General features: G+C 36.9%; 1 protein-coding gene across 2 annotated transcripts in view; it reads left to right on the forward strand.

Annotated features, from left to right (window-relative positions):
- The window catches only part of LOC117990312 (lachesin-like), a 64598-nt gene that overhangs the window by 25300 nt on the left and 16410 nt on the right, over nt 1-22888 (forward strand). For both annotated transcript variants that reach the window (XM_034977776.2, XM_069504198.1), the window contains exons 4-5: nt 3236-3443; nt 18222-18395. In XM_034977776.2, coding sequence (XP_034833667.1) covers nt 3236-3443; nt 18222-18395 — 382 coding nt within the window. The remainder of the gene's footprint in view (nt 1-3235; nt 3444-18221; nt 18396-22888) is intronic.

The following is a 22888-nucleotide window of genomic DNA, read 5'->3' on the forward strand; positions in this document are numbered from 1 at the left end:
GATCTATCAACGCAAAGCTCAAACGGATTGAGCTGAATTTTGGCATGTAGATAGTTATTATGAGGTAGGCATCCGCTAAGAAAGGATTTTCGAAAATTCAACCCCTAAGGGGGTAAAATATGGGTTTGAAATTTGTGTATTTTGTTACCTTTGTTTTGAAGTCGGATAGTAAAGCAATTGAACGTCTCTCCGAGCCTGTAAAATAATTCACGTTAAAATTCTTCACTGCACAGCAGTTCTATTAAAATTCAAAGTCTCTTCGTACGCTGTGGTCTAAAAGGTCCATGTGTCGCATTGATATACCTAACTCAAGATATACAGTTGATTCGACTTATCACTATTAATGCTTTTGCACTCGACGAGTTTGTCACGTGCAGTTAAAATTACATTTGCATACAATACACTCACAACGTATTTACATATATTGCATCAGTTATAAATCTAATTTGCAGTCCTTTTACGCACATTTGTGAATACTTAAAACCGATCCCCTTTTCTTGTACAACAAAAAGATATGGCGCTTACATGGTCATTTGTTGACACTACTACTAGCACTAAAAGAAAGAAAAGAGCAACCGCCGAGTTTCTTGCTGGTTCTTCTCGGTAGGAAAGGCATTCCGAACCAGTGGTAGATGCATCCGACTATTCGAAAGTACTTGTAAAAGTTTATTCGAATAAAAAATATTTTTATTTTTATTTTATTTTTTACTACTACGAGCACTAGTTGACAGTACTACTTACCAAGCTGACATTTGACTCATGAATAAGATAATAATTTTCCACTCATAAGGCTCCGGAACACAATTGTTCAGCCAATTTTAAATTGTCGGCAAGTCGGCCGCTCGCAAATATGCGCCAAGCGCCAGGACGCACACGTTTGCTAAGTGCATTAAATTAGCTTAGCGTGTTGGTTTAATGTGTACAAGGATCTATTTTTACCGTTTAAACTATCGTGAGTGATATCCATTATGTAACCAAATAATATAATAATCCCAGCTGCTGTACTCACTTGGTTAGCCGAAGTAAGTCCGACCAGTTTTGAACTCATACGCTCTATTTTTTTTCGAAACTGTTTCGGATTGCTGATAGTGTAGACACGTCCTAACCATCTCTGACAGTTTTCTAGGTGTCGGCGTGGAATTATGGGGACACATAATAATGTCGATGTTTGTAAAATAAATGAGAAGTTAAATAAAAGTAAATATATTAATCGTTTCGTTGTCCATCGTGGAGAAATCTGCAAGCCTGAGAGTTCTCCATAATGTTCTCAAAGGTGTGTGAAGTCTGCCAATCCGCACAAAGACCGCGTGGTAGACTTTGGCCAAAATCCTTCTCACTCTAAGAGGAGACCCGTGCTTTGTAGTGAGCCGGCTATCGGTTGATCATGATGATAATATTAATCGTTTATACTGAGTTTATCTTCAACAAAGTTTGAAATGTCTTGGGTATTTTGTATCAATGTTGTGTTGTATTAAAATTCACGACGCGTCTCGTAAACCGGGGAGGTGCATTTTGATTTTTGTGCATTGTTATGCAGCAGGCATCTCGCCAACCCGCTGTTTTGAGAACGCTGTAATTGATGTTAATCGCCATAGTTCCTAAGACTTTAATTACTACGTTGTTCTACGTTAGAGTTAATGCTGAGCTCGCGTACTCTGTTCTCTCTCTTTACGCTTGATCAAGATATTCTTGTTAAAATTGTATTAATATTATTGAAGAGAACGTGGCTAAATTTTAAAATACCACCAATACAGTCGACTGACAAGAACGTCTAGCCGAAGCACTTGCCCTAACTGCATACGCTACTTTTGTTACTCGTTGGGGTAAGAACGGTGGCAACTTCTAGTGCTAAGTTTATTAGTCTAAAGATACCACCAATACAGTCAACTAACGAGAACGTCTAGCCGAAGCACTTGCCCTAACTGTATACGCTACTTTTGTTACTCTTTGGGGTTAGAACGTTGGCAACTTCTGGTGCTAGGTTTATTAGTCTAAAGATACCACCAATACAGTCGACCAACGAGGACGTCTACCCGAAGCACTTGCCCTAACTGTATACGCTACTTTTGTTACTCTTTGGGGTTAGAACGGTGGCAACTTCTGGTGCTAGGTTTATTAGTCTAAAGATACCACCAATACAGTCGACCAACGAGGACGTCTACCCGAAGCACTTGCCCTAACTGCATACGCTACTTTTGTTACTCGTTGGGGTAAGAACGGTGGCAACTTCTAGTGCTAGGTTTATTAGTCTAAAGATACCACCAATACAGTCAACTAACGAGAACGTCTAGCCGAAGCACTTGCCCTAACTGTATACGCTACTTTTGTTACTCTTTGGGGTTAGAACGTTGGCAACTTCTGGTGCTAGGTTTATTAGTCTAAAGATACGACCAATACAGTCGACCAACGAGGACGTCTACCCGAAGCACTTGCCCTAACTGTATACGCTACTTTTGTTACTCGTTGGGGTAAGAACGGTGACAACTCTCTTGCTCACATGACCCGAGAAATATACTTACGGTTGCGTGCCCCTTCGATAACTGTTGCGTAAGAATTTACGCAATAGAAGGAGAGACTAGGTGCTGCGCTGTGTGAACTGAATTATTTGGCTACAGTTGCTACTTATTTTAAAAGTCTTGACGGAGTAATCCTTCTGTATCTGTACCATTCTGTGGTACTACGACCAGTGTCTAATGAAGCCAGCTCTTCATTAAACATCAAAGGCGTTGAGTCACTGTATAGTTTTGTTACACTGTGGTTTACCATTTATGAATTTTTAATAGATGTTTTAGAGGCGGACACTTTTAGTTCCAATTACACCTAATTTCCAAAATTGGTTTTAAACCCTTGTATTATAGGGTAATTTGTATGTGAAATTTATCACGTGTCATATTGTAACTATCTAAAATAATACTAAACGGAATATATTCTCTGTTTAAATCAAAACTTTGAGAGCCTATTAAGAATTCGTGGAACTTTGTCATACTAGGAACCCGTGAATTTTCTATACAAATATACAAGTTTGTATCTAACATTTCTAACATAATTAATATAGAAATGTTAGATAATATAGAAATGGGAAATAAACGAAATAGAATTGGTAATTAGGAAATAGAATTAGAAGGTTTGTAAGTTTGGAAACCTTAGTGGTTCGAATCAGAAATGAGGAGGCAAATCGCTTCGTACGTAGGTATCTGTGGAATTTCGACTACTTTTCATCGTAATTTTTTTCCAGGTGGGATGGCTCCGAGCAGAAGACCAGACAGTTCTCACGATGCACGAGCGGGCAGTCCTCGGGTCCAGATACGCAGTAAGCCTGGACGCACCCATGACGTGGCAGCTCCGCATCAGACCACTGCGGGCTGAGGATCGAGGGTGCTACATGTGCCAGATCAACACCCAGCCGACCATGACCTGGCAGATTGGTTGCATTGATGTATTCGGTAAGAATCCTTGTATACTATATCCACGAAGAGAAGTTAGTATACGACTCTCTCTGTTACGTCATCATCATCATCATCAGCCTATGGACGTCCACTGTTGGACATAGGCCTTCCCTAAAGAGCGCCACCACAACCGGTCCACAGCCTTCCTCATCCAGCCACTTCCCGCCAGCTTCTTTATATCGTCGGTCCATTGTGCTGGAGGGCGTCTCACACTACGCTTGCTTTAACGCGGTCTCCACTCGAGGACTTTCCGGCTTCAACGGCAATCGCCTCTACGACAGGCATGACCTGCCCACTGCCACTTCAGCTTGCTAATAGTTTGGGCTAGGTCAGTAACCTTGGTTACATTACGTAATCCCATACAAATAAAAGGATAAGGTGACTGACTGATCTATCAACGCACAGCTCAAACTAATGGACGGATCAGGCTAAAATTTGGCATGCAGATATCTATTATGACGTAGGCATCCCCTAAGAAAGGATTTTTGAAAATTAAGGGGGTGAAATAGGGGGTTGTGTGCAGTCCACGCGGACGAAGTCGCGAGCATAAGCTAGTCCTATACAAATAACGAAGACGAAACTCAGTGGACGTTAACCATTTTGTGTCACAAACCAACCCCAAACAAAACTATGTTGTCGATTAGAATCTCGAATGTTTTTGATAACATAGGGGTTTGCTAATAGACTAACTAGTACAGAAAACCTGAAACAGATGAAAGTAGCCTTAAATCGGCCGTAAATACTTATCTACTCGCCAAATGCGTAATTTGAAATAGTTAACTACGGAATATTTGAAACGAGCATTTCACGTTGGTTAGTAATAACTAATAACGCATACGCGAGTCAGGCATATATTTGCAATTTATGGCCAGTAATAGCGAATACGTATTGTTTGTTTGAAATATTGATAGTTATAAACCGGGTTGATTTATGAAGGACAGATCTAAATTATTATTTAGGTACCTATGTCGAATGATAACAATATTTTTTGTGGGTGACAGGTTTTTGCTAAAGTCTTAAATTCTAATTTTGCTATCTACCTAAATTCGAATTGTCATAATAATATAATATATGGATACTCGTAGTACCTAATGAATATTGATATAAAATTATCTCTTCTCTAAAAAAAATACCGCAAATAAAGTTGCTATATTTCAATTTTTTTTTTGTTTACAAAGATAAGTAAGTGACTTACAATATTTCCTCCTTATACAAATAGTTCCAATAATATAATGCTTGTATAACAATATGTGATCCGCCCAAAGGAGCGCTTAGACACTCGTACTAAGGTAGCTATATATCTTATAATTTCAAGCTATTTTGGAAGTTACTTGGGTTTCAATGTATAGTTTTCCCCAATGGAACATTTTTCATGACCAAGATTGTTTTATACGTACATTCACGTTCTATCCTATCCTACTAATATTGTAAATGCGAAAACGCGTCTGTTTGTCTATTTGTCTTTTAATCACGCCACAATAAAGCAACGTGGGATGACGGAGTTTTTTGCTTGTATATAATATGTATAATTAAAGATCTGGATCTGGATCTTTTTCCCCGGAAAATCAATGAGTTCCGAGTTTTTTAAAACTACAAGTGGCCTCACAAGGGATGATTTCTGTCTATAGTCTATACTTTTACTTTAAAAATATTTTCATAACGAGATTCGATATCATGGTGCGCGTTTAGTTTATTTTCATTTAGTTTAATATTTAGTAGCGTTATTAGTAAATTGGGACAAATGTCCGTTTTCCGGCGTAATTACAGCGTAACCGTCACAGGACGTGATTGCTTCAACCCACTACATAATAAATAAACAACAGCAGTTTACAATCTCAGCTTTTATGAAAAGAAGGCAAGTTCACACCGTCGAGTTTTGCCGCGCGGCTAGTTAAATATTAACAAAACGTAGAATATGGATCAACGAAATACTTACCTTACCAAAGTCAAAATAAGCTCTATAGAACTTAGAGAACGAGATTTCTAGATCAACGTTGGATGAGATGTAAAATTTGGTAAGCACTGACTGTTTAGCACTCCGCAGCGGAAATCGATTCGTGTGAACCCCGCACTAAGTGCTTAACGCGACCACACGAGTAGATACTATAGACCAGAGGGGAAGCTTCACACTTGCTCACGCACACCACGACGTGCCACGGACGCTCCGTGCGCCCAGCTTGGCGGCAAACGGAGCGTCCGAGACACGTCGTAGTGTGCGTGAGCTGCGCTAGAGTGAGTGAACCTACAGCCAGCCGCTAGTATGAAGCTTCCCCTCTGGTCTATATATCTACTCGTGTGACGCGACTGCCTGATGGAAACGAAGGCTCGTAGCAATTGATTAAAACCTCGCTAACAAGAAAATGGAAACACTGAACACTGTCAGTGCAATACAATGATTAAAAACAAAATACATAGTAAGTAGGTATCGGGTGTCGTAATAGTCTGATAGCGTAAATCAAATCTTTGAGATAGGAGAACAACTTTGACTCTAGCTTGCTAATTATTCACTGAGCTGTCGGTCACTTTGGTTATTCTAAGGATTTCCTGTTACGGTTTGTCCCTCAGATAATACTGATACTGATGATACATAGCCTGCTCCAAAGCACGCTGAGCAACTTTGAACTTATGGACAAGGCTGACTGTCAGGCTGAAATCCATAAAACGCACTTTGACTTCACTCAGACTTAATCTTCAGTTGAAACGAGACAGATTTATGCCATAGATATAACGATGTCTCATTTTAGCAATGTCTTAAGTTTGAGCAAAGGCAAATTGCGCTCTATAGATCTCAACCTCAGTGTTCACATTTCAGCGCCTTGCGTCATCACGGGTAGGGCACACTCATTAAAAACTTTCGTCTTTAGGTATTAGGATATCGACAAATTGACTTGACGCAATTTTCCTGCCAAGCCCAGCCCAGCTATACCTATTCTTCTATCAGTTTCCTTGTCAAAGATGTTTTTTCCAAGTTATATAAGGTACCTGTACGATTCGTATAAGATTTTACGTCTCACCAACGTTGCTAGAATTCGAGAGTCGAAACACAATTGACAATAACGTCAAAGTAAAATGGACCTAAAGTGCCTTGAATTATAATCATAATTCAACGCCACTGATTTTAATTTCGCAACGTTTCCGCTTGGAGCACTGGCAGTAGGTTTGTAGACAAACTTGAACTTTAAAACAAGGCAGGTTAAGATCGAGTTTACTATAACGCGGAAGTGTTTCGACACTCGAATACTATCAACGTTGGTGAGACATCAAAACTCGTACTAAGCGTACTGACCTAGATATTATTGTATTCTTGAGTTGAATAGAATGCTTATTTGGGTTTTTATCGCCTGTGGCAAAGGGAGGGATGATATTTGCTATTTCACGTAAAACGAACATGAGAAAAGTTTCATCCCCGTGAAAGAATAATCCCTGTACGAATACTTTTGTCTTCAAACATGCTCAAACAAGTCACAAAGTACACTAAAAACGTTGTCCGTACTCACGTGAGTTATGGCACCATTAGGGCGCGGTAGATTGAAGGTATCTTTGAGCCCTCATAAATTCCGCCCAACCCCCTCTTACATTGCTGGGTAAATACTGGAACACAGATATATTGCATAGACTTAGTAGATTAGTTTGATGTTATAACTTTTAGTTTTTTAGGATTCCGTAGGTACCTCAAAAGGAAAGACGGAACACTTTGTTATCTGTCTGTCTGTCAAGAAACCTATAGGGTATTTCCCGTTGGCCTAAAATCATGATACTTGCCAAGAAGGTAGATCTTATAGCAGACATGAGAGAAAAAATAGGAAAATATGAAAAAAAGATAAAAAAATTAAAATGTGTTCGTGAACAAGTATTACTATTTTCAACTTTCTAAGTAAGATTACTATACCAAATGGGGTATCATAATATGAAAGGGCTTTACTTGTGCATTCTAAACTGCTAACTGCCGATGCGTTGCCGACGTTTCAGGAATTTGTTGGTTAACCCCTTGAATAACCCCTTGTTGTTCTCTACATGTAGACCTAAGAATGTTTTGAAATCTCATCCGAAAAAAACCATGTGGTTTGGTTAGTTCTCAATGTATCTACCTACTTTGCAATGGCCTTATTCCTCCTGACCTTAAGCCAAAAAGCCCCTTTTCAAAGAAAACCTGCTTATTTTCGTTGAAATAGTCAGTAGTAACATAAATATAGAAATTAATTTACCTTGCAATTAATACGTCCGTACACTAATTGGTCTCTTTGGATGATGAAACAGACTCATTAATGTGAAACGCGACGTTTCTAAATTAAAACCGTGTCTAAAGAATTAAAAATTGACCTCGTTAAAGGTTGAAATATCGCCGTGAAATATTAACGTCATTTCTCAGGCTGGGGTCGCCATCTCCGAATTCCGAAAAGGGGGAATAAAATTAAATTAACGTTCAGGTAAGATTAAAGTAGTAGATTATTCAACAAGGGTTTAAAACGAGCCATTTCATACGAGATGTTCATAGAATCGATCAATTTAGAAATGGGAGTCCTGAATTACTCAAATTTTCACTTTGATTGCGAGGAAATGTAACAGTGACACGCGACCGCAGCCTGTGGATGAGGTCACTGGTACTGATTCTGAGCACAACCTAATTTTAGTGTATTCGCATACTCTTCTTACTAATGTAATATGAAAAGGGCAGACGCAGTTTGACAGTTTTAAATTTTATTTTTAGATGGTATAACCCTTGATTTTAGCGCACAGTCGCGAGCCTACTGTTTAAATTTGTAGCGTGCACTAAAATTTAGGCTTTAAATGTAAAGTTCATGTTCTGTCCCTTTTTAGCATTGTCAAAAAGAAAAGGATGCAGATACTCTAAATTTAGTTTAGAAAAAGACAACGGAATCGGTGCCACTGGGGCCGATTCTCTTGAACACAATCTCTAAACTAAACTAAAATGACACGTCTAAATCTATTGCTATCCCTTTCATAATGTAGCTTGCGGAAAAGGATAGCACTAGATTTAGACCTGTTAATTTAGTTTAGTTTAGAGATTCTGTACAAGAGAATCGGCCCCAATGTCATAGGTACTAATTCACCTCTTCTGGTCATTACGTATGCTCTAGCTATACATTGATAAATCACTCACTGCGCAAGTTTAATGTCAGAGACCTTTTGACGGACTCCAACAGTAGCTTACATGAATAAAGTACCAGGAGAGCACTGGAGCACAGGAGGGGGCACTATAGAAATTTCCATAAAAACTTTTTTATGCCCAAGAGTATGAAAAGCAGTTTTAGTCCGCTTACTCGCGGCATATAGAAGAACTTTACGAGCATAAGAAGTAAAAAGACATTATTGGGTGTATCCAGTAAGTAGCCTTTACGCGCGGTTAAAGAAGGTAAAACTTTTTGATGTTATAGCATAGAACTAACGAAAGAAAACTAATAAAAATACAATATAAGTTATGTTAGGTTTTAGTACAAGCACTATTTTTAGAATTTCGAAAAAAAATAGTTGACGATTATGTCAAGATGTTAAAACTACTAAGAATTTTAAACCTTATTTGTTATTAAAATTCTGGACATTTCCTGGATAAACTTTGAGATGGCGACTTAATCTGAGATGAAAGCAAGTGAATTTAAGTGAAAAGGAAATTTTATAATTAGACACATTTTTTTAAGTCTTTGCTTCCAGACTTGGGGCAAATTTAATTATTAATTGCACTAGTTTTTACTAAAATTAGGTTAGTAGTGACGCTGCAAAAATTTCTAGATGAGTTCCTTAATTTTTTTTTAAAGTGCAAAGCCCCTTAGTTTTTGTCAGATCTTTTCTGAGCAGTTTCGAGTTGCAAGCTTTTTAGTTTTTAGGGTTCCGTACCTCAAAAGAAAAAAGGAATCCTTATTGGATCACTTTGTTGTCTGTCAGTCTGTCTGTATATCGTGTCTGTCAAGAAAACCTATATGGTACTTCCCGTTGACCTAGAATCATGTAATTTGGTAGGTAGGTAAGTTTTATAGCAGCACAAGTAAAGGAATCAATCCGAAAACCGTGAATTTGGCAGAAAGGTAGGTCTTTAGCAGACATTAGGGGAAAAATCTGAAAACCGTGAATTTGTGGCTAGATCCCAAAAAAATAAATTAAAATGTGTTCATGATCAAATACTTAGTTTTTTCAATGTTCAAAGTAAGACAACTAAATCAAGTGGGGTGTCATATGAAAGAACTTTACCTGTACATTCTAAAACAGATTTTTATTTATTTTTATGCATAATAATTTTTGATTTATCGCGCGAATGTTGAAAAAATACGAGTGTATTACGGAACCCCCGGTGTGCGAGCCTGAATCGCGCTTGGTCGGTTTCTTAATTTAAGGCTGCTTAACTCTGCAGCTGGAAATGTTCAAGGGCAAGCAAGAAATTCACTTTTATTAAAGTTGTATTTTTCATATTCCTCGTAGCAAGACACTTATTATACAGACTACCCACTTACAGTTATGTACAGTGTGTGCTTAGTATGAGATCTTATATCTCACCTACAACGTCACTGTTCACTACAGTTAGGAAACTTGTACCAAAACGTCGAGGCTTCACCTAAACTGGCAGGTGTCAAATTTTACCTACATTTCACGCTAGGTAATGTAGGTAAGATTTGACATATTGACGTTTAGGTCCGCGACAGCTTGAAATGGCAATCAGGGTATATGGCGGGGGATGCGTCGCACACCCGCAAGTCACCTGCACCCGTCCGCACCAGGTTAGCACGGTGGCTGTGCGGGGCGTTCCCTCCCCGATTGCCATTTCAACTTGTCGCGTACTGTAGGTATCTTTGATTTCATCCTATCCAGATCATTATTTTGCCTAATTGATTCAGGATCAATAGGGAGAGTTTCCTCACTCAATTCAAACGTTGCCATTCATCTGCCAACGTTTATAGAATTCGAGTCTCGAAACAAAATAACGTCAGAGTAAAATAAAGTCAAAAATTCATCACCACCGATTTTAATTTCACAAGGTTTCCGCTTGGAGAGCTGGCTGTAGATGTATTTTTTATTCAGATACAAGTTAGCCCTTGACTTCAAGTTGTACAAGCCCGGTTGTAAGTTATGATACAGTCTAAGATGGAAGCGGGCTAACCTGGAAGGGGAATGGCAGTTTTTAATAAAACCCATACCCCTTTTAGACGGCATCGTACCGGAATACTAAAGCGCTTGGCGGTACGGCTTTGCCAACTAGCCATGGCCTAAGCATCCCCCCAGACAAGATCAGAGGCAATTAAAAAAAAATATCCAAATTTCCCCTGCTGGGAATCGAACCCGGGACCTCCCACCGAGACCACAGCGCTCACCACTGCCCCAGGGAAAGGGTATGGATGAACTTGAGCTTTAAAACAAGACAGTTGTTTGTTGTAGGAGTTTATTGTGGGCTCTTCTCAGACCTGGGCGCATTTGGAACCCTCGTAGCTTTAGTTTTAAGTTCGCGTAAAAATTATCACCACTTACATCTTACAAATGCAACAACCGACCATCAAAAAATGTAATTTATTACCTACTTTGAATAAACCATTTGACTTTGGTACTTTAGTTCCATTTTACTTTAACGCTGAAATGTTGAACGCTCGAATTCTATCAACGATGGCGAGATGTAAAATCTCATACTAAGGGCCCAGAGAGGAAAATCTTCTCCCGAGAGGGTGTCGAATAGTTTAGCAATATTGTAGTATTTGCATACGCCCCGGGATTTCTTTTTCAATTCCAACTTGTTCAGTTTATTAGGACCAATATTATAACGACAAAACGAGCAATGGACGGATATATTGAAATTTTGAAAAGGTTTCCCTGATTGATTGGTTTATTAACATTTAGGTTAAACGGGGCCACGCTAGTTGTATAGGTATCTGTAGGTATATATCTGTGGCTGACGAGTACTAGACCAGATAATATAGAAATTAATGTCATAGCCCTTCAAACTTTCTATGAGTTTTCGTGTTTTCATACAAAATATATCACGCAAAAAACTGAAGAAACCGCTTCACAACGACAGATAAAACATAAAACGGGAGCTAAATGAAATTTTTAAGTACAAACGCTGTCGCTATCCAATGGGGAAAATAAAAATCTGACATTAAACATTTCCCGCGAAACTTGGGAATAAAGGCATGAACAGACAAGGCGGGACAAAAACCGCACGGCTGGACGTAGCAACGAATGATTGTGTACCTACATACAGTTCATATAGTAACTTTTGATATGAGACTTCTAACACACGTTGATAGTATTCAAGCATCAAAAGACAATAACTTAAAGTTAAAAATACTTGAAGATCCTTGATTTAAAGACGTAAATTCAGTAACACTGACCTTTATTTCAAAATGTTTCCGCTTGGAACGCTAGCTGTAGGTATAATATTAATATAAACGTAATAATTGAGCTTTAAAACAAGGCCATCAAGTTATTTTACTTAAATGCTGAAGTATTTTGATGCTTGAATTCTATAATATGTTGATGGGATGTAAGATCTCATACTAAGCAGCACAAGTTCTAAGTCTTCACCCGAGTGCGAATCGTGAAAGCACGTGTCTGCCCAAAAATAGTCTGAAGGGTTGTTTCGTGCCATTCACGGAATATTCAAGAATTTTCGTGGCGCGATTCATGCATGAAAAGCGGGTGACAAATTTAGATAAAAGAGTTAAAACAGTGGGCTTTAATAGTGATGATGATTAATGAAAGTTATCATCTATCATTTATTTGAAAATGTAGGTAGTTGTAAATTTTGTCAGGTAAGGCCAAAATATTAAGTTATTAAAATCAAGCAAAGCATCTGCTGTATTATTTTAAAGTAAGAATCCTAATCATCTAAACAAGCTTCTATAATAATTAGAAGCTAACAACCTAGTGTTTACTTTTATCTCAATGTATAAAATGAATAGCAAAAGAGGGTAGGTTATAAATACAGAAGTAAAACCAACCAAGTCGAATAATAATTAATCATTTATTGAAAGATCTTTAATACTTTAATCTTTATAGACCTATCTGTATTTTGTTGTATTTCTCAGCATAGGTCTATTTATATTAAAATGAATCTACCACCCGTTTCCAAAAGTGTTTTGTTGTGGAGAAGAAATGAGCAAAGAAACTCCACAACACACATCTTTTAAGAGCATTATAACATTACATAATATATAAAACATATTTGGTACATGGTTATAACAAGTAAGATAGAATAGGCAAGTGATTACATTACAATTGCGATAAAACATAAGAATACTTAGCTTTAGTAAGGTCCGCCGTGTTTGCCCTGCACAGATAACTTCACCTTTCGAATTACACTATAAAACTGTTGTTAACACAGGAATTGAACTAACACCGAATCAATTTCACTTAGAGACTGTGGCTCCTCTGTCGAGGTAGCTACTTTTATATCTTTCCGTCGCAAAACAGGCGGACGTCGACCATCACATGATATTTTCAATAATTATTTATGTTGGTACAATGGTAGGTACCATTGACGTTGATATCCTATCGCGGGATAACGATTCTGTTTAAATTATTACTACAAATATTTATTGTAGACTCCAAGTTTATGATTGGGTCAATTTTAGCATAATAATTTGGATATATTTTTATCCTGATATGACACGGGCATTATAGCTCCTAGCAGTTCGGTTCGTCACGTTTCGTGTGAGTCCAGTGTGTTGACGCCTTAACCTTTCTCGAGAAAGTTGGGAATAAGATAAAGTTGCGATTCAGTATCGTTGGAGGACACGTTTGTACACTTCTGCTATTCGTTTCTGCTTCGAAAGTTAGTTTATTTTGTATACATTGTAGGATATAGAGAAGAAGGAAGAAAAATAGTCCATTTATTTACCAGACAATTGCAAAACTTATTGGATAACTTTCAAAGAAGTACTTGCGTACACCGTTTAAGTGGGCTCTGTTCGGTGCTTTCTTCATACAAACGTAGGAGGGTAATTACTACATTATTTGATAATTGTATGCTCAAAACTAATAGGTATTATATCGGTTTGTTTTGTCATTATTTAGGTTTATTGATATATTAAACATTGAAAAAAATATTGATTTTAAAGTTACGAGCCTCAAAAGATTCCTATTATAACACTAAATTTATGACAACTTTGGGCGTACAAGATTAGGGGTATGAAAATTCTAAAGCAATTTAACATTAGACATAGTTTATTTATTCATTTCAGTGTGAAATATTTTTAATTTGCAAACATACATTTAGTATTTTTTTCTCAAAAATACTTTTCCTAAACCCTTGATTTCAGTGAAAATCATCGTGCCTCTCACCTTTCTTATACAATGTCAAGTGAAAAGCAAACAGGTTAGGTCAAGCGTAGGTACTGCGTCACCTTAAGCGTTTCTCATAGTCAGTTCCATATTTCAGCGTTTAAACTACCGTGAGTGATTTCCATTCTAAATAATATCTGTCCACGGCTGTACTCACGGGGTCCTTTTTCAAGGGAGTTCGTGCACGTGCCGCGGTTTTGACTGCAAACCGCGGCACGTGCGCGAACGGACTACGGACCCCGTATGGGTTCGAAACTAGTCGGGCTAACGTCGACTAAACACGTGAGTACAGCCGTGGACAGATATTATTTAGAACAGTTCCATATCCTTTGCAACATAGTTGCCTGGTAGATATCACTAGATGAGGCCGTCAGTTGTACTTCTATTAATGTATTTCCTTTGTTTAGTGTTTTTATCATCATCATCATCATAAACCGATTGCTGACCCACTACTGAGAACGAGTCTCATCGTAAAATGAGAAGGGTTTTTGTTGCTGGCTCTTCTCAATAGAATCTGTATTCCGAACCAGTGGTAGAGTCACAAACGTAGTATAAAAGACAGTAATATGTCCTACATGAAATAAATGATTTTTTTGATTGTGCATTATACTCAGCCTATCTACAATGCGACAAGGCTCCCTTGGCACTTGAATGACATTGACAGGCGGGTGTTGTTGGAGAACAAAGGGGACACTTGACGGCAACGTTAGTTCCAATTTTTGCCACGCGCCAAGATAACTTTTTGTCGCACTGTATATCCAATTTAAGATCGGAATAAAGCGCAGTCAGAAAAATAAAGTTCGGAACGCGGACGAAACGAGAATCGGTGTAACAAATTAACATTTCTCACAAATCCCACAGCTCGGGCAGTTCGGAAACGAATGTATTTCACTAGCCTCAAAATACTGAAAGTTTGCCAATTTACTTTTATTTGCGCCCGCGATTTGCATGGCGGCTGTCGCGATTCCTTTTCCAATTTCGAACTTGTTCCATATTCGAACGCGACCTGACTTTGCGACTCGATTAGTTTTTTACAGCCATTTCTCCTTGGCCAGTTGGTGGAGAATGGAAATTTCTTTCAAATCGTTGCGAAGTTCGCCTTTCTTTTCCCCCTATTTCCGAGTTTATTAGTTTTGTTTGAATTTTGTAGGAATTCATATTGTATCAAAGAGCACCTGTGAAACTCTTGACAATGTTATTGCTTCTTTGATAATATTATATTTTACGAAAATATTATTTTCGCATTTTTTTGTGGACATAATTTTTATTAAAAGTATTAATTTCACATAGGAGACTGCTTAGGTTTAAGTGTTTTTTTATATATATACTAACTATTTATCTAATTGTAACTGTTTGTATCTACAAAATAAATAAATTAAATTAAATTAAATTAAACTTAATATTATTTTATGTAAGACATTTTTACCTCTAACTTTACAGCTCTAAAGCTTTGAAACGATATTCGCCATAACACCATAAATTCCCATACACTCTGCAACATGCACAGTGCACACCTCTTAGTGACGTCAATCAAAGAGGCTTAAACCCCATGACCAATGATCCGCGGTGACTGTTATTTATACGAGGTATCGACGAACACATCAATCATGACGGATTGCACCATACAGGGGAAGAAATTAAGCCCCTATTGACAGTATATTGGGGGCCGACACTTTGCTGACATAATTTGTTTTGGAATTGGATATTTTGGATATATCGAACGGGTTTATTTCCAGCCCTTCAATCGTATTTGAGCATTTGAATACACTTATTATATTTGGAAGTGTAGAAAAATATTCTTATGGGGTTATGGTGGATATATTTTTCGTTAGCGACGTTTCCTTTTCAACTTAACATTTATATTTTGTTGTATCATAATCATCATCATCATGATATCGTGACAGACTTTTGAGAACATTATGGAGAACTCTCAGCCATGCAGATTTTCCTTGCGATGTTTTCCATCACCGTTAAAGCAAGTGATATTTAATTAATTAAAACGCATAACTCCGAAAAGTTAGGCGTGCCCGGGATTGAACGCCCGACCTCCGGTTTGAAGGCGGGCGTTCTAACCACTAGGCTATCACAGCTTTCTCAATGCTATATAGGTGCTTGTAATATTTTGTAATAAAAAGGTTGCTCATATCATCGTCGTACGTGAAGGTCCCGCGGTTGGTCCGTGCCGAAAATATCAAAATATATCGTTATCTTCCTTGTTTCGTACAAGATTTATTGATGTGGCGAAAGCTATAGAAAGTTGAGTTATTGAGCTGCGAGAGATTATGGAGCTATTTACAGAGTATTATATTAAAACTATAGGCATCTGTATTCTATTGATAAACTAATTTATGTCCACGACTTCGTCCGCGTGAAATTAGGTTTTTAAAAATCCCGTGGGAACTCTTTGCTTTTCCGGGATAAAAAAGCCTATGTCACTCTCCATGTCTTTATCTATCCCATGCAAAAAATCACGTCAATCCGTTGCACCGTCGCGATGTGATTGAAGGACTGCGGTTTGTCCTTCCAAACTAATAAACCAACAAACAAACACACTTTCGCATCAATACCCTTATTATAAATGTGAAAGTGTGTTTGTTTGTTGGTTTATTGACGATATGACATATCGTCGATTCAGCATCAAACCGAGAGTTTCCTCACTTTTGTTCACTCTGCTTCGGGTACGGAATCCTAAAAACGAGAAAAAACATAGTAGAATAAACTTTGGGGCGCGCAAAAACACTGTCAGCTTTTTTGACACAAAACTTTTTGTTGAACACGTCGAAAAAGTGAGTTTTGGGGATGATCGTGTACATTAGTATAATGTAATGTTTATATACAAGTTTTATCGAATTCTCTCGAATTTATTTCGCTTTGTAGTCAGTCCCACGTGACAAAGGAGCGTTTTCCTCCTGTTGGATAAAATCTGTTTATTAATACAATATTATTTTTAGGCGAAGATGAGCTTATCCGTATCGTAAGTACTCCATACAAATATAGTTTGGAAAAGTTTAAAACTACACATTTTGACAGAAATCCGGCAACCCGCTTCTAGAAAATTTCACTGAGTTTGTTTTGTTAATAACTATTCAAATGAGAGCCAAATTGCGTTATACAGATTCACGTAGACTACTTTTTTTTACAAAATTGAAAAACAACTTTGTAAAACTTATAGCTGTATTCTTTCTATAAAAAACTGACCGTAATAATTTGTTGTAAATAAAACAGCGCGTGATTACAAAAAATGTAAAAAGGATTTTAACAAAATTTTAAAAACAGCTTTGTAAAAGTTATAGCTGTTTTCATTCTATTGTAGAAAAACCAACCGTAATAATTGTTGTTGTAAAACAGCGCGTGATTACAAGTTGTAGAACTCTTGTGTTCTCTAAGTGGAGGGGTTTTCATCACAAAGAGCTCGCGAGCTCGTCCGACGCGAACTGAGGCGGTCATTATTTATAATAGTTCTCCTTTGAACTTGCGATTTCCACTGTGTTTCTGTGTAATGATGAAAAATGCGGTATATTACTACTAATAATATAAATATAAAAGAGTCTTTATCTGTTAGTTTATCCTTCAATCATGCCGCAATGGAGCAAAGAATCGACGTAATTTATTGCATGAAAATAGTAAAAGACTTCAGGTCTTTTACTATTTTCATGCAATAAATTAAGTGACATGTAAAAAGGATTTTAACAAAATTTTAAAAACAGCTTTGTAAAAATTATAGCTGTTTTCATTCTATTGTAGAAAAACCAACCGTGATAATTTGTTGTTGTAAATAAAACAGCGCGTGATTACAAGTTGTAGAACTCTTGTGTTCTCTAAGTGGAGGGGTTTTCATCACAAAGAGCTCGCGAGCTCGTCCGACGCGAACTGAGGCGGTCGTTATTTATAATAGTTCCCCTTTGAACTTGCGATTTCCACTGTGTTTCTGTGTAATGATGAAAAATGCGGTATATTTAATAATATTGTTTTCAAAAGTGTTCTGCGATAATGGGCATTACTTACCCGTACTTACACTCCGTAGTTTTATTATTTCCACGGAAAATATTATTTTATTTTTATGTTTTGAACGAAATATTAAATACACCTATGCAAAATGCTTTTGTGAAATATGTTTTATTTCTTAGTAGTTAAGTTTGGAAAATTACTGACATGTTTAATGTAAATTCAACATTTCCAACGAATGCCAATTATTTAACGGATATAAAACTGGGTATATCATTAACTTTTTTTGGTATTAGTCACAATTTGTGGATCGGTTTATAGGTACAAACATGCTGACCAACATACAATCTTTTTTAGGCTTCCGTACCTCAAAACGAAAAAGGAACCCTTGTAGGATCACTTCGTTGTCCTTCTGTCTGTCTGTCGTATCTGTCAAGAAAAGGGAATCAAAAACATTAGGTTACCTAGAATCATAAATTTGGTTTGGAAAAAAAAATCAGTCAGTCAGTAACCCCATCTGTTTATATAAATAGATTTTATTGTCAACAGTACCGCCAGACATCGTCAGCGACGACACATCGGGTGACGTCTCCGTGCAAGAGTTGGAGAACGCCACCCTGACATGTAAAGCCACCGGCCATCCGCCTCCCAAGATAACCTGGAGGAGAGAGGATCATGAACCTATACTATTGAAGAAGCCTTCTTCAAGGGATTTTGATAAAGGTAAGATCTTTGCGTGTTGCCAGTGATGGAATCTGTATCCGAGACATGGTTGCTAACTATGGGCCACATAAGAAAGCTCAGAGTTAGGGTCTTGGACTGTAGGAATAAAATGATGTGATTTTTTGTATAGCGGTAGTTTATGGGGCTAGAATTATTCATTATTAAAGAGAATAGTTAAAAAAAATAGAATTTTGGTTATTTTTAACAATTAATTATTAGACATCACAAGGCATGCGTAAACGACAAATACTCTTAAATTTTTTAACATAAAAATATTATCCCGCAGAAATTATTTTTATGTTAAAAATTGGATTTTTTTGTCGCTTATGGATTGTGACATCATTAATCGTCTTCCGTACAGCGTGACGTTCGTGTTAAAAATAAATAAATTCAAATTACTTATCCTCTTTAATATTGAATTCTAGCCCCTTAAGCTACCGCTATACAAAACATCATATCATTTTATTAATACAGTCCAAGACCCTATTATCAATTGAGAAATGAGGAGATCCGTAGGAGAACCAGAGTATAATCGACATAGCTCAGCGGGTGGCGAACTACGTCAGAAAACAATATCGACTCGCATGATGCATGGGTATAAGCTGAAAGAACCGTCATTTATGAAATAAAAGCGTTGTAAGGAAAAATGCTTAAGTAATTCACGAAAGGAAACTTTATAAAGTAATCGTGTCCGTCACGCTACTCAACTCTGATTTAAGCACTTCCTTATGAGGCGTGCCTTTAAAGTAAAGTACTTAATTCGTTGTAATTTCGTAGATTTACACGTGGCTTACGTTTAGAGTACAGCGGTGATAATCTAGTGATTAGGACGTTGGCGACCTAGTCGAGGAGTCTGGGATCGAACCCCAGGTTATGACCCCAGATGGGAAAATATCAAGAATCCATAGAAAAGACCTGATGGATTGACGCTGGTTCCCTGGGAACGGGGACGGACGCTAATGTGGGACGCAACTTGTGTTGACACATTGACCCCGTGTCATATCAGGGAGACAGCATCAAGACCGGGAGCCGCAGCAAAAACAGCTGAAAACGGCAAGCGGAGCAAGTATGCCTCCCTTATCGAGAGTTACATTTTTGTTCCGTTTGCCTGCATGGAGTCTTAGTGCTAAAATTTTTTTACGAGACATTTCACCGCGATTAATAGCCTCATCTCATCTAGCTCAGAAGGGCTGGCTCATTTTTTGCGCAAAGGATCAGCCTGGCTGTCCAGCGCGTAAATGCAGGCAGTATTCTTAGCACCATTCCACGCGGGCATGATTTGTATAGTAATTAGATAAGTTTTATAGTAATGTTTAAAAAAAAATAGAAAATGATAAAATATTTAAGTAGTTAGTATAGTTTTTTAAAAATCCCGTGAGAACTCTTTTCCAGGATAAAAAGTAGCATATGTCCATCCCCGGGATGTAAGTACCAAATTTCATGAAAATCCGTTGAATGATTGAGCCATGAAAAACTTGTGGACAGGCAGACAGACAGATAAACACACTTTTGCATTTATAATATTAGTATAAATTAGCTTTTGCATGCGATTTCGTCCGCGTGATAAATAATTTTCAAAATGGGATCCATTTATGGTTGAGTGATTTCACACTGTTTTTTCACTTGTCGACTAAGTAATATCGAGAAATATTTATAGAATAGAATAGAATAGAATAGAATGTTTTTTTATTCATGTAAACTTTTTAAAAGTGCTTATGAATAGTCAGGTAGTTTTAATTTACCACTGGTTCGGAATGCCGTTCCTACCGAGAAGAACCAGCAAGAAACTCGGCAGTTGCTCTTTTTATTTCGATTGTTTCGCCCGTACTGAATATATCCGAAACGAATTGTATACAAATTCTCCATACAGTACCTACATTCATGATAAATTGAAACGCACGAATTGAATGAAGCCAATCCATCGGGTGAATTATTTATTGGGATTCGTATCGCATTTGAATTCTTGACGTATGGAGATGGAAAAATATCGAGAATCCATAGGAAATGATAAAATATTATAGTTTCGAATTTATAATCCACTGGCTTACTACTTTTAGCAGTTCGTGTTAATAAAGTACTTACATTATACTATAAAATACTCTCTGCTAGACGTGCTATTAGTCCGTTACCATAAAACCTAGGACATAAAGGCGTGTCATGTAAAATTGTAATTAGCACGAAAAAGCCATTTATTTTCTTACCGTGACTCCATTTTATTCATTAGTTGTAAAAACCCACCTGAACGCTTGACTAATTGAATAATGGGTACTAATTATTATTTTTATTTAACCTAGTTCAAAGAAAATTGAAGCTTTTATAATTTTAATTATGAAAAAGCAAGGCTATAATTAATTTTTATTAATTTTATTTTCCTATTACTACCCTATAATATTATAAATGCGAAATTTATTCTTTTATTTTTTTATATTTTAAATGAGTCATACAGAAAAACAGGAAATTATTAGCTAGTTTTGGAGAAGTTAGTTAAAACTTAAAAATATGTCCTCTCATATTAAATTGGCGCGCGGATATCTAAGATCGTAACGTGTAGAGGCTTATCGAGAGTTTTAATTTTAATATTTAAACTAACTAACTGCAATATAAACTTTATCAAGGCGCAATTGCTATCGCAACCACTTAATCAAAATAGAAATAGAGAGAGAGAGAGAGAGAGAGAGAGAGAGTATAGTCCGTACAAAATGACTCCTCACACGCTATTTTAAGTCTATGGGTCAACTGTCATGTCAAAAGTACGGTTTCACCTTTAAAATAAGGACTAAAATCGATTCGATGATTCAAATATACCCTCAAAAACAATTTACAAAAATAAACTAACAATCTCATAATAGTATCTTATAGGTACCACATTTCTGTCACACATTTAACGTCAAATATATCTAAGCAGTGTATATTTATTTTTATTAGCAAAATGCTTATGGATACTTATATTTTACCATGTCAGTATAATATTAAATTCTGTTTATTCTATAAACGAGTAAACATGAAACGAACGTACTTTTGATTACGGGAGCTTTTAGGGTTTTCCCTGAGATTTTCATCAGGGAAAATGATTAATTAAAACACGTAAAGCCGATATTGAGGCTGCTTTAATAATGAATTAATAATCGGGCGACGCGCAGATCGCCACCGCGTCTAGACGCTGACCACGCAATTTACATTCGTGGAACACTATAGGTACGTCTTAATCTAACACAGATGGGCGAACCATAACTCCTCCATCCCTAAGAGGAAAATTATCGGAAGGATCGATTCTAGATTCATTCCGATGATTTTTCTTAATTAATGAACAGTTTGGCGATTTTAGCCAGGAGTAACATAAGAAGACAAAAATACTTAAAACTACAAAACCTGATGTCAGGTATCCTAAAATTACACTGAATTTACTGTCCTTTTGATCGTTTAAAACACTTTCAACAACAGCACTATGTTTCAATGAAAAGGCCATGTATTTCACTTCGTCTAAACTAATTGCTTCCATGTTAACTACACTTGCACCAGATAGAGTCTCATTTGCGTTTAATTGAGGTAGTGTAATAATTGGAATCATCTTCATATTATCTGATTCTACGATAATGCGGTGGTGGAGGTGAATGCCATAAATTTCCAGCTCACACGGTTCGTCGATTGTGACCAGGGTAAGTCCATAATGATATAACGCTCGGTTATCTGCAGTGCATAGGAACTGATTGCCGGTAGAAAATTCTTGACATGATTTAGCAAGCGGTAAGTACATACTTTATTCCTTTCGCCAAAAGGTAAGGATATTTGGGAATGATAGCTAGGGTTCTAGAGTTAGAAATTACATTTAAATGATACATAGAGTAATTCAGTAGAGTTCACAATTGATTAATGTAAAATAGAGATTTTGCTTAACGCTAATGCTGTTTCAATTTCACTTAATCTAACAAAGATAGTACGAGAACTACTTCTAAATATACTAAATAATCCTGTAAAAAGTTACAAAAATCCAATTGTTTTGCTTAGCAGCTAATTACATTAATAAAACGATCAAATATTTTAGAGACAATCAAGTCAGTTTCTTTTACATTAAGTTTTTTTTTTTTTATGAAAAGTCTGTGACTGCATCACCACTAGCAGGACATAGCAGAACCTGCGGAGGACGTTTAATGTTTTTAATGGAGGTTTTGGATTTCCTTTCTCCTACTTTTATTGGTAAAATATTTCCTTCAGAACGACATATAACTTTTGCTTTGATATATCTAGGTTTATCTTTACTTTTACGCCTATTAACATCCTTTGCAAAAACAATGTTTCCTTCAGAAAACTCAATATTAGCTTCGCCACGTTTCTTTTTCCTAACCTTTTTCTTTATTCCCTCAATGCTAAAAAGATCAATGAATAATTCCTGAAACGGGGCATTCTGGGTTTTTGTAAGCTGTAAAACAGGTTTTCTGTTTATGACCTCATTCAAAATCGGTATCCCAGTTAAATCTGGATTTATAGCTAAATTA

Source organism: Maniola hyperantus, chromosome 17, assembly GCF_902806685.2.
Source record: "Maniola hyperantus chromosome 17, iAphHyp1.2, whole genome shotgun sequence".
In the NCBI taxonomy this organism is placed as follows: Eukaryota; Metazoa; Arthropoda; class Insecta; order Lepidoptera; family Nymphalidae; genus Maniola; species Maniola hyperantus.